Raw genomic sequence first — 13,123 nt, 5'->3', positions numbered from 1 at the left:
CTGATGGCTGGTGACTTTAAATGTGTTTTATTATATTCAGTGAGAAGAAACGTCACAAATACATTCTTTGTTTGAACAACTTACTGGAGGTCAGCCACCGATTCACACATTCACACATACATGACGTATCTGCATCGCTTGTCACCGCTGAGGGCCGAATCGCTCAAGTGTGTCTTAAACGTGTGTTAGTAATACTGAATTCACATAGTTGTGTTTATAATTAAATATTATGGTGGACAAATCATATTCCTGCCAGGATTTAAGGGGTCATGTCTCATCCTTCACACACTCACACAGTATAAAACACATCGAGTAGTAATGTGTATGTTTTGGCCACTTGGGGGCAGCAAAATGAACAGTGAACACAACATTCACACGTTCTGACCTTATTAAGGTTGAACAACACAAACAGTTACTACTTTACATGGACGTTTATTCATTTGGAAGGCTGTCTTGTCACCCGAGTCATTTTGCTTGTGTGTCGGTGGGTTTGTCAGCAGGATCACACAGAAACTACAGGACAGATTTCTATGAGACTTGGATGGAGGATGAGTCTCGGCCCAGATTAGACCCCACTGAGTTTTGGTGCAGATCCAGATAAAGAGAGATAGATAAATTTAAAATTGTGAGATAGGACTCTTTTTTTTTTTTTTTACGTTATTTAGTTTTAAGTTAATGTCTCAGGGAATAAAGCATCGATCTTGATGAAAACATCAGGCGTAATGAGGTTAATAGTGCCTTGGATCCTGATCCTGGATCTGCTGAGCTGAAATTATAGCTAAGAAGTTACGGGTGGCTCAAAATTTAGAGTGATATGAGGCTGGTAAGTTTGGATTAGGTTTGATTGAATTAAAGGGGACTGTTAGGCCCTTCTATTGCTTTAAAGGAGCTCAGACCTCACTGTCTCACACATGACTCGAACTCTGCTCTATCATGATATGTATTATATTAAAATACAGTCGAGTTTCTGCAGGTGCTGCTTGTTAGAAACATGCATGTATTAGGGACGAAAATAACAAATGCAATCATCTTCTTGCATTCTTTGTCTGTCCATCTTTCTGCGTCCGTCAATATCTGCTCTCATCTCCTCTCTTTTCTACCACTTTTATTATTATTGCAGCACTTTTTTTGTACTTGGAAGCTATTTGTTGATAATTTCTCGTGTGAATTGCTTTAATTAAAGATCACATACAAATAAAAAAAAACCTTTAAATCATCAAAATCATATTTGCCTCTGCAGAGAACAATGTTAAAAGATGTTTCTTTTGAAGACAGAAGTACAATGGGTCAAATCCATGTCTCTAATTGGCTGAACACACATGTGATTAATCACATGATCACTTCTACACTGAATGTTCCTCATGAGTCAGCTGATAAATGTGTCTTAATGTCCACTTTAACTTTTACTCATACTGGGCTCTCTGATGACCTCAGGCTGTGGTCACATGGTGGCAGTATCTGCTCTCATTTAGCTGATTCACTCAGCGTATTTACATTTTCACTGACTTGTACTTTGGAGCAGCAGCAGCAGCAGAAATGCTCACTTGACAAAAGGGTGCAGCGATGACTTCCTCGTTTTTATCAGGAGAGCTCAATCATGCTGTAACAGAGGCGACAGAGCAGTGAATGAATCCATCCGTGAGGTGAGAAAAAAAGACATCTGTCAACAATTCAAGTAGTCAGATTTGCTTTGTGTTCAGACACAGTACATGTGGGAGAAACTCTACACCTCTTTACAACGTGGGCTCCACCCTGCGGTTTCTTTTCCTCCTGGGAAGGGAGGGCAGTGATTCAGGCGTGGGTGTTTCTCTTGTGTGCTGGCCCGCCTGCTTGCATGTGAGTGGATAACATTTAGGCTGAAACTATGGGCTTCAAGTGACATCCTCTAGGTGTGGCTTTCAGGCTGTTCAGTGAGATACAGGAACTACCAGCTGACAGAAAAGTGGCTGAGCCAGTTACTCTCAGAGAGCAGAGGAGAGCAGCTGACAGAGAGAGAGAGACGGACTGAAGACATGGCAAACACAGCAGCAGAAGAAACGGCTCCCATCTCCAACCAGCAGCTGTGTGGAGTCTGCTCAGGTGCACTGAGCGGAGACAAGCCGGCAGCCTGCAGTCACTCCGTCTGCGGCTCCTGCCTCAAGGACAAGAGTAAAGGATGTCCCGAGTGCCTGCAGAGCCCCGGCAAGCCTGAACCTGACAGCCCGAAACAGAACGGGACAGAGGCTGAGGCTCCTGTGATCGAGAGCAAAGAGGAGCCGGACTCCAAGACCACAGAGGAGACCAAGATCCAAGAGGATCTGAAGGAGTCCGAGGATCCCGAGAAGCCTGGGGAGGAGAAGAAAGAGGCAGAGGAGGTGAAGAAAGAGGCAGAGGAGGTCAAAGAAGAGGAGGTGAAGGAGGAACCTCTGGGCCCCGACGATGTGGTGTGCGACTCCTGTATCGAGAACCCCCGCAGGGCCCTCAAGTCCTGCCTCACGTGCCTGGTGTCCTACTGCGAGGCTCACCTCCGGCCTCACCTGGAGAACACAAAGTTTCAGAACCACCGGCTGGTGGAGCCGCTGCGGGACATCGAGAGGCGGACCTGCGAGAGCCACAAGTGGCCCCTGGAGCTGTTCTGCAGCGCCGACTCCTGCTGCGTCTGCCAGGACTGTGTGACGGAGGAGCACAAGGGCCACAGCATCGTCCCGGTGGTGGAGGCTCGCAGTCGGATAGAGGTGAGAGCGATTCACTCACATACTAGATTCATTTATTTTCATTACAACTCCTCAAAACTGCATGTTTATGCATCTAAATCTATTAAATACACCTTTTTTTTGTACAACTAAACTTCTCAAACAATTAGATGATTTTTTTGATTATATCTGATCGTGTTTGATAACAATTAAGATTATCAATCAATCATTTAATCAGTGGTTTCTACTCTTTTTTTGGTTTGTGATTGCTGTACTTTTGCTTTTACTTTATTTACACGCACATCAGATTCATATCAAATCAGATTAAAGGAAAATAACATGAACAGAAACCAAAAAAAACAGGGAAAAAAAGATTTTATGTCCCATAAATTTAAAATGAGGACCCTCGTCTCAGGTGATAGCTCAGTTTAGATACAAACTGTGATCAGGTACGACGTACAGATGTGTCCTCTATGAATGATTTTTGGAAGCCTGGGGAGGTCAAATTATTCAGTATTTCACAAGAAATAAGCTAAGAAGTCAGAAAAAAATGAACTAATTCCTTGGTTCCTGGCGCTCAGGGTGGAAAATATTTAGAAAGCAAAATGTCAAACATTCACATGTTCCAGATTTTTTTATGATTTGCCTGTCTGTCTGTTTTATATCATGAGACATTTGGGCTCTTGGACTCTCTGCCAAGGCAAGGCACGTTTATTTATTGAGCCCCTTTCACACACACAAGGCATTTTAAAGTGCTGCACAGAGGCACAGAGACAGATTAAAAGTAAGACGGAGGAAATGTTAAAATGTAATTCAAACGACAAAAGAAAGGCTAAATAAACTGCATTTAAAAGAAAATGAATGAACCACAATGAGCAAATAAACTGTTGCAGATTAAGTAGAAATGATGCATTCAATTCATTGTAAAGCCACAGTACACAGTAATGTTTTAATTCCTAAACTGCATTTATGACTACTTGCCGTGATTTTTGGTGGTATTTTTAGAGTCCGTCCACACGAAAGCGCTCTTTTGCGAAAACCAGATGTATTGCATCGTTTTGGCCGACCGTCCACATGGATCCTGAAAACACACTTTTTTGAAAACGGGTCTCAAGGTGTAAAAATTTGAAAACGCAGCCTTCCCGTTTTCCTGTGGACAGCGAATCCGCATACCTTCCGCAACGATGACGCCATCACCCCACCCCTCGACCTCTTGCCTCTGACCTCTGAACCCCACGATGTCTCATAACAACAACAACAACAACAATGGCGGACTACACGCTTGTGTTTGTGCCGCAGAAGATATTGAGCCTTTCTTGCAACTTACTCGCCTCGTCGCAGCAGCAGTTCGACCTCTTTAACGGTCCACACGAACGATTCTGGTTTCCTTGTACTAGCCATTTTCATCTTCTTCTTGTTGTGTTCGGTTTCTCCGTCCACTGTCTGTTTGCTTACAGCGCGCAAGCTGTATGCGCATGCTCCGTCTCTTCTTCTCTGTTTTTGGTGAATTTCAAGCGGCATCTAGAAATGGAGTATGAACTACAGCGTTTTCGGTCGTTTTCAGTGGATCCGTGTGGACGCAAATATTCTTGAAAAAAAGATCGTTTTGGCACGTGTGGACAAGGCCTTAGTCTGCGTTCTCCCCGAGACGGTTTAACAACCATTCACACCTGGGCTCACCTAGCCCTCGCAACCCACATGAAGGCTGGCTAAACCAACGACCCATCAGTGGCCCTAACGACTCTGAAACTCAGAGCTCACACGTGTCCTTAACGACTCTGTAAGGACACTTTCGCATAGGGTTTAAAACCCTGCAACTCCCCTCGGGTAAGTTAGAACTGAAGAAGCCTCTTGGACGACAGGAAACGTCCAGTTGCCAACAATACAGCACTTGGAAGTGTCAGTGAATATTCCCAATGAACAAACTTTAGCTAGCTAGCGTTAATATTGCTAACGCTAGCTCACATTAGCGAGCCACCAGTCCTAAACTCCAGCTGACCGAGAAGAACAGTGGCCACCTCGGCGTGACTCAAACGAGCTAAAGCTGAGCCAGTGTTCACTGTGGTCGCTCGTCGTTTAGTCCCGGAGCACTAACAAAACACAGACACCATGTGATAGCAACGCTGACGTATGATTGGCTCATGAGAGGCTCGAACCAAACATCAGACTCCTTACACAGAAAAAGACAAAACATTAATTTTTGAACTGACATCATTCTTTAATGTTAAATTAAAAATGTTAAAATTTTTAGGAGTATCTTTTAAAAAAAATGTATTGTTGGTCTTGGTCGACCTTTAAATGAGCTGGCTGTTTTAGCAGACCTCAGGATTGTTCCTCAGGTGTTGAGCATGCAAACTAAAAGCTGCTTCAACTTTGATCCTGGGAACACTGAGTCAGCTCGTCTTGATGACCTGAGGGGTCTGAATGCTTCGTCATGTATACATTTTTCAGAGATGTGTAGGCCTGAGAACATCAAGATTTTAAAATCAATCCTTTGACAGACAGGAAGCCAGTGCAGAGATTTAAGGTTCAGTGTAACATGCTCAACTTTCTTGTTTGGCATTTTATAAGATAAAAGTATTAATTATAATAACCCTAATTTAGTTGGGCAGCATTTGAAGTCCATAATATTCTCAAATTGAAACTCTAGTGTGGTTTTGTTATCTGATCGTTGTGTGTTTTCTTTTATTTATTTTACGATCTGTGGTAAAGGTGGAGTCCACCAGCACACTGAGCGCTGAAGTGTTGAAGTTTTTTCAACATCAAAAGTAGAGAATATAACAGCACACAGGCCATTGATTAGCAGTCTGAGCTCCAAACGAACTTTGAATGGCACAATTCACCCCAAATTGAAAATTTACCCTGATGTATAACAACAAAACATTCCTGAAATCTCGATTATTAACCTATGATGTGCGGTCGAGCTGGTGTACCCACTTCAGACAGGGTTAGCAGCTACAGTGAGTGTAAATAACATCTTTTCAAATCAGTTTGGGATCTTAGGTGAGTAGATGGTGACGGAATATTTATTTTTTAACTTATCCTTTAAATCCTTTAAAGCCTGCAGCTTACACACATCGAAGAACAGATATTTATAGCGATGTCCAGCTGACCTTCAGCTCCGGTGCCGCAGGGATGAACTGTATCTTCTGCGTGGATCACAGTTGTTCTCACAATGCAGCTGTGATCACTTTAAATCTAATTAGGACGGTCCTTGTGACTTATTATCCATTGTAAAGCTCATCAAATCATAGTCTGCTCTGTGATTAACAAGATGGTTTGTCAGTCTGGAAACTCAATACTCGGGTCTATTTCCACGCTCTGACGCAGAGAAAGCTCAAGCTTCAGCTAAAGTCTCATTTGTCTTTCTTTTTGACACTTCGTGACCCTCAGGTTCAAGCATTCCAGTCCAGATTCCCGCAGAGATCCGGAGCTTTTAGCCTACACCTGTTATTTGCGAAGTGTGTTGTTGCAAAACCTCAAAGGGCTTCATCAGAGCGGTAAAGCAAACAGTGTCGGGAGGCTCGCAGTGTCAATAAAGCTGTTTGAAAATGCAGGTAGAATTCCAGTCACAGTCGCAAAACATGTTTTATTCTAATTGTGTATTCTCTCTAATTGTGTTTGAACAGAAAACAAAAAGGGGAATAAATAATACTGATATTTTCTGCTAAAGGAGAACTTTTCCTTCAAAGAGATTTACTCAAACAGGTCAGACAGCGACAGGAAGAAAAACACGGAGGACAATAGAGTGAAACGACTTCCTTCTTAGAGTTTTTGTTCCACGTTTACGCACCAGAATTCCTTCTTTTGAAGAACTCGTGACATAACTCAAACCTCTGTCCAATGATGCTTTTGTGTGGCCTCGCCCCAGTTAAAGGTCGGGTGAGCGGTTCTGGAGGAAGGCAGTTGATCGTTGAGTTTCACGCCCCAGGTCGCCGGACACAGTTGTCAACTATCTTTCTCCTGAATTGCTCACCTCACCTTTAACTGGAGCGAGGTTCAACACAAAATGTCAACGCATCATTTTGTATGAAAACACAGTGACAATAAAATAGAGAAATATAACTGGAAATACTGTTTTTACTTTTGGTTCATGTCGTATAAGTCGAGTCAGAATGTGAAGAATATTTGTGGCAAAAAACTTGAGAAACATGTTAAAAGGTCTTTTTTTAATTGAGCAGGTGAGGGAATTTTTCTTTACCCAGGTGGCAAAATATCATTTTTTAACAACCTTCTGGATTTGGGTGATCATGACGTTATGCTAAATAAACAAATTCACCAGCACAAATTCCCTCTGGCCGCAAAAGCTGAGTAGCTGGTGGGTGTGTTACAGATATTTGTCACGGTGCCAACAAACGGATTTGCTCTACTTGTTTGGCAGAAAAGTGTTTCTGCTAACACTCGCTGCCACTTGTCAGCACAAGCCCTCTGCTTCTGCTCTTGGCCTCATGTGTCCCGATAACTCAAACAGAGCTTAAACTGATGGATGAGTTAACATGTCAAAGTCAAGTCACATTCTAATATTTATACCCTTTCATTAAAAGAAAAAATAGGGTTTTGAGGATTTGAGGACTTGAACACAAGTAAAATGCTTAAGTGGAATGTTGATATAATCTGGAACATCAAATCCTGAATTCCATCAAGACAACTTTAAGATCTGTTTTGAGGACTGCTTGTCTGTCAACTTACGTTACGTTACGTTAGCCTCCAACGTTTGTGATAACAGTGATTTTTCATCCATAAGTTAGTTACATCACTTTTCCCAGTTAACTTACTTAATGTAACGTATTTAACATTTTGTTTTCTGTCAGTAGTGTTTCGGATCATTTTGATAACCCCCACAGTGTCATAGATAACCGCTAGCAACGTTAGCTAGTTACTCAGTGTAGCCCCAACACTAGCTCCATTTTCAGAGCCCTGCGGTAAAAAACCAGCATAGACCAGCACCAAAACACAACATTTGCTCAGAAAGCTGCCAAAAATGTAAGTGCCTGATGAATATTGTGTTAGAACGTGAGCAGTAAGGCTCCAGGCTCATTGCTCATAAAGTTGCTGGTGCCTTTTTTTCTTTTTAGTAGCCAGCTAGGCTAGCTGACTGGCTAACCATCAAACACGATTATGAACAAAAATGAGCGATAAGTACTGACACCAATATGTACGAAACAAACTGTGTTTATACTGATGAAGTTTAGACGGAGCTTTAAAAGAACAAACAACAACAACAACTTACTTTTTAGTTGTCCTACAAATCGATCTGGGCCGGGCATTTGTATGTACATGACAAGATGAATAACATAACTAAGCCACATGTTTGGGTTTAGATATTTCTGTATTGTTGAGACGAAGAGGAGTGGGCAGAGACGGGATCCTGTCTTGAATCCCTCTCCAAATGAAATTCCTCAGATCTTTTACATCTTTTAGCTGTAGGGTATTTTAATAACAATTCCACATTACATGTCTGGTGGGTTTTTATCATAGACTTGATGCCCTGTCACACTGGAAATGTTCCCCTCAGGGTCTGAATCTTATGGAAAAAGAATCTCCTTGTGGAGCAGCTTCACATCCAGATTCGTCTGGACCTGCCCGAGGAATTCAGACTTGGAAAACCAGAGTGTAGAGTAGGATGTGTGTGTGCCCCCTCAGAGAAGAGGAAACTGGGAAACAACACAGTTTTTCTGACTAAACAGCCTGAATGTTTACATCAGCCCAGATACATTTACTTTCCATCTGTTAGGATTTTACATATTTTCAGCATGAGAACATGGTTGTGGTTTTTTTTCCCGTGCTGAATTCAGTTTTATTGTGATGTTCACAGAAAGAGCTCAGGGAGAAGCAGAGTGAGATGGTGAAGACGGTGACGGCAGCGGAGAACGCCATCAACAAGCTCCAACTCAACACAGTCTCCATTGAGGTAAACCCACCGCATGACTGATCACAAATGAACTCCCTGTCGTCATGTCACATGAATGTCACAATACTTAATGAATATCAGCGGGTTATTTTTGGCCTGAGAAACCACCAGACTGCAAAGCCCGAGGTATCGGAGTAACCCCCGACTGAACAGGTTTCCCTGCGGTGTGTGTGAGGAAATGTTTTTATTTAGTTGAGTGTTGGTGAGGTAACCAGGTGATCCCTCAGTGAGCTGGCAGTTATGTAAAACCATCATGTGACCTGATGCATTCCCTACCTGCCACCTGAGCCCTCTTTGAGATACATTTACCTCCTCCCTCAGAATTCAAAGAATGCTTGGCGCACCGCCATCCGACACGAACAATCGCCACAGCAAATGTTGGCCACGTATGTTTTATAAACCACTGACATGTTGAAACTTTACATTCCTGATGTTTACGCGTCTTTAGGTTTCGATTTAGAATATGTGTTGTCGTTGTTGTCGTTAGGTTAAGGCACAAAAAAACACTTGGTTAGGATTCGGAAAAGATCATGTTTTGGCTTACTTGGCTCTGTGGCTACGTTGGAAAATTGTTCCGATGTCTCATTAAAAACATCCGGTTTTGCCGCCTCAAACACAATTTGAGAAAACTCCTAACACCTTGTAAAAATATCCGTTTTATTGCCCAAAACACAGCCGGAAAACAGAAGTCTCGTCAAAAATACCTGGTTTTGATGCCGACATCGACATCAGAATATGCAGTGGTTTCACTCTTATTCAAAAACCCTGCCCTGAAAATGTCCCGATGTCTTGTTAAGAAGTATCCAGTGGTTTCACGCTTACGAATGTCCACAGGGCAAACGGTGGGGAGAATGTTTTGGCTTACTTGTCTCTTTTGCCATGAACATGGTGGGAAAATATATATCTTGTCAGAAATACCACATTTTGTTGCCATAAACATCATGAAACATCTTATTCATATCCAGTGGTTTCACGCCCACAAATGTCCAATCGGCCCCTTGAACAGATAGATAGATAGATAGATAGATAGATAGATAGATAGATAGATAGATAGATATCTTTATTAATCCCGAGGGGGAAATCAACAGTGTTAGTGGAAATTGACAGTTTATTAACACCCTCTCGCACAGATGTCACGAAACCACCATGCGTACAGATTTAACGTATCCGTTGTTTGCAGAAACGTAAACTGTCCACATTTTACTCTGGCGGCCGAGCTGAAAGCTTTACTCCACAGCATTCAGTGACGGAGGTGCGAGCGACGATCGAGCAGCAGTTTGAGGAGCTGCAGGCGGTGGTGGAGAGGGCGAAGCGGGAGCTGACGGAGATCCTGGAGGGCGAGGAGAAGCAGGCGCTGAGGCAGGCCGAGGGCATCCGCGTCCACCTGGAGCAGAGGTGCACGGAGCTGAAGAAGACACAGGCGCAGATGGAGAAGCTCTCCAAGAACAAAAACGACGTGGATTTCTTACAGGTAACACCAGCAGCAGCGAGATCGTTTGATTCTAGAGGGCAAAGTCCTGCAACAATCCTCACGTCTGTTATGTTTGTTGTTCGTTCTGTAGGAGTACTCAGAGTGGAAGAAAGAAGCCACTGATATTTCCCTGCCTGGAGTCTACATCGGCCTCATGGACCGCCTGAACTCCTTCAGCCGGGTGATTGTCGACTCCACGCAGGAGCTGTGTGCCATGCTCGTGTCTTCATACATAGAGAAAGTTAAAGAGACGTGCAAGAACGGTGAGAAAAGACGGAGGGGCTCACACTCCAGCACTAAGATACAGTAGTATTCTGTGCAGACCGTCTGTCTGGGGCCTGTTCACACCTGTAAAGAATTTCGAGCCTGCGTGTCATCGCTGTGGATCTCAGGTACACAGCGGCGGTAACGTGGCAATTGCATATATATGCTCACGAGCCACCTGTGAGCTCGGTGACTCACCTGTTTTGTGCGCCAACGACTAAAGCCGAAAGACAGCACATACTTGTCTCACCGCGATGCATTCTCGCGCCAGCTTAAGTTTCATGCAAATGACTCCAAACTGTGACGTTATCAGACACTGAAGTATGTTTTCCCTTTCGTTGCAGACAAAATGGGGATAAAGACAACAGTGCAGCAGATTGTTGCAGCGAAACAGAACATGTCCATACCGGATCCAGTGTCTCATGGAGACTTCCTCAAGTGTGAGTGGTTTTTTTCAAGATGTGCGAATGAATGCGGGCCAAAGGGCAGCGACAGGGCGGTCACGGTTGACGGAATGATTTTAGATACGCTGTGGGAAAGAGCTCCACTTCCCTGACATCACAGAGTAAAGATGGAGCATTCAGACAGTTGTTTCAGGTGCAGTCCTTTGAGGCCATTCAGCTACCAAACAGGCTCTGGATCAGAGAAACCAGGTGGACAACTTCCTGAATACTGAAAGAAAAAAGTATTTGGCCTGAAGGGCTGGAGGTGGGAAGTAATAAGCTAGAGAAAGACATCAAACCTTCATGTCCATCTTTCCATCTGTAAATGTTTATCCTATTCAAACACAGTGAGTTGAAAGCCTTTTCCAGCATTCACCTGGACAGGTCTATAACAGAGCCGCATTGTTTTCACCTGGTTTGCTTAGGAATGTAGTTGACAGACTTCTTTTTCTTCTGAATCCCCCAATGACCACCCACCCCCGGGCTTTTATTACATTCAGAAAGGTAACTAAAGGAACCAAGTTTGAACTCAAATAACAGTATCAAGAGCATCAGAAGTGGAAGAAGTGCTCCGATACTGTGGGTAAAAGTAGCAGTGCAACAATGTGGAAAGGAAAATTTCCTTCGTAAGTAAAAGTATGGAAGTAATCAGATATATTTTGTATATAAAGAATCAAAAGTAAGAGCACTCAGGAGGGCCCTGTGATCCACACATTATCATAAATGACAATACAAGTGTGCACTGGCTTGTGGAGTCCATGCCAGCCCAAGTGCATTTTTGGAAAGATTCAACTTTCCATCAAAATTGTCAGAGAAATGTAGTTGATTGTTTAGTCCCAACGCTGTAGGGTAATGATCCGCGTCCAACACCAAATACCCGAGTTGGTATTTGATCTTGATCTGACAGTCTGAGCATGATTGTGGTGTACGCCACCACATGCCCAATGTCAAGTGAGTATAAGTAGGTTTACAGATGGCAGACAGAGGGACAGATGGAAGAAAGTTTACTGCACAAAAATATATTTATATTTGACCTCCAACCATTTAAGACATTTAAGAGGAGAACGTCTTAGTTGAATCTTTAAAATGTTCTATTTTATAAGCTGATGTTGTTGTGTTTTGAGGTAAGGTTTAAACTCAAACATAACTATGGCTGTCAGACGATGTAGTGGAGGAGAATGTAGACAACAATAACAAAATGGTGGCCTTGGTGACAGCCGTGGTATTTGCACTGTTGACCAATATTTTCACAATCCTCCCCCAGATGCCGCCCACGTGAGTTTCGACCCTGACACGGCCCACAAATTCCTGCGCCTGACAGAAGAAAACAGGAAGGTGACTAACACCACGCCCTGGCAGCATCCTTATCCTGATGTACCTGAGCGCTTTGAGAGCTGGCGCCAGGTCCTGGCCACAGAGAGCTTCTACCTGGGGCGGCACTACTTCGAGGTAGACATCAGCGGGGAGGGAACGCACATCGGTGTGACCTACAAGAGCATCGACCGCAAGGGCAGCGAGAGCAACAGCTGCATCACAGGAAACAACTTCTCCTGGTGCCTCCAGTGGAACGGACGCACCTTCTCCGCCTGGCACAGCGACGTGGAGACCCCTCTGAACATGGAGAAGTTCACTCGTATCGGGGTTTATGTGGACTATAGCAGAGGCCTCCTGGCTTTCTACGGCGTGGATGAAACCATTAAGCTCATCCACAAGTACGAGGCAGAGTTCCTGGAGCCTCTTTACCCGGCGTTCTGGTTGTCCAAGAAGGAGAACATCGTGGCCTTGGTGGCACCTGGGGAGCCATTACGGCTCAAAAGTCCCTCTCCTCCCACCTCACCTGCAAGCGGAGCTATTGTTTCAAAATCAGCAGCGTAGCGATGAATAAAATGAGAAAAGTCTGTTTGCTCTAGATCATTTAAGTGACAATTTAACAATGTAAGACTACTGTTGTATAAGAAAACAACAACAAAAATAACAGACAAATCCAAAAACTGTAAGGGAAAGAAATTGAGAGTCTTGCCACAAATGTTTCGTACAACTGCTGGATAAATAAATTATGAGTGTTTCTGTCATGTATATCTGGGCTCAGGTCATGTGTACGTTTTGGGACTATTGTTACTTTTTCAACACACTGTGAATTCAGAGGTCTTCTATATTTTCTGTATGCAAAATAAATCATTTGTATCATCATTTGCCGGAAAAATGTCTGTTTTCTTTATAATCATAATCAGTATATTTAATCAACAGGCTCACTTCAATCTGATTTTTTTTTTTTTTTTTTTTTAGTTCAGTTGGACTTTTGTTTAGGAATTTCTTTGGAAGTGATAAATGAATAAGAAGTCTGCAGCACAGGTGATTATCC

At 43.3% G+C, this 13,123-nt stretch overlaps 1 protein-coding gene across 1 annotated transcript; it reads left to right on the top strand.

Annotated features, from left to right (window-relative positions):
- The first annotated feature begins 1,408 nt into the window (after positions 1-1,408).
- On the top strand, positions 1,409-12,951 carry trim16 (tripartite motif containing 16). The gene is made up of 6 exons (XM_030400627.1): positions 1,409-2,714; positions 8,488-8,583; positions 9,821-10,054; positions 10,146-10,317; positions 10,663-10,758; positions 12,026-12,951. Exons 1-6 carry the CDS (start codon positions 2,013-2,015, stop codon positions 12,634-12,636), a joined length of 1,911 nt encoding a protein of 636 aa, XP_030256487.1. The 5' UTR covers positions 1,409-2,012; the 3' UTR covers positions 12,637-12,951.
- Positions 12,952-13,123: the final 172 nt, after the last annotated feature.

This window comes from Sparus aurata, chromosome 20 (genome assembly GCF_900880675.1).
Source record: "Sparus aurata chromosome 20, fSpaAur1.1, whole genome shotgun sequence".
NCBI classification, from domain to species: Eukaryota; Metazoa; Chordata; class Actinopteri; order Spariformes; family Sparidae; genus Sparus; species Sparus aurata.
Note: the sequence above shows the minus strand (reverse complement) of the source record. Positions and strands in the feature narration are given on the sequence as shown.

Coding starts and splice junctions, on each gene's coding strand:
- trim16 (XM_030400627.1), top strand. CDS start 2,013: ATGGCAAACACAGCAGCAGAAGAAACGGCTCCCATCTCCAACCAGCAG. Junction 8,584..9,820: donor TCAACACAGTCTCCATTGAG/GTAAACCCACCG, acceptor TTTACTCCACAG/CATTCAGTGACGGAGGTGCG. Junction 10,318..10,662: donor TAAAGAGACGTGCAAGAACG/GTGAGAAAAGAC, acceptor CTTTCGTTGCAG/ACAAAATGGGGATAAAGACA.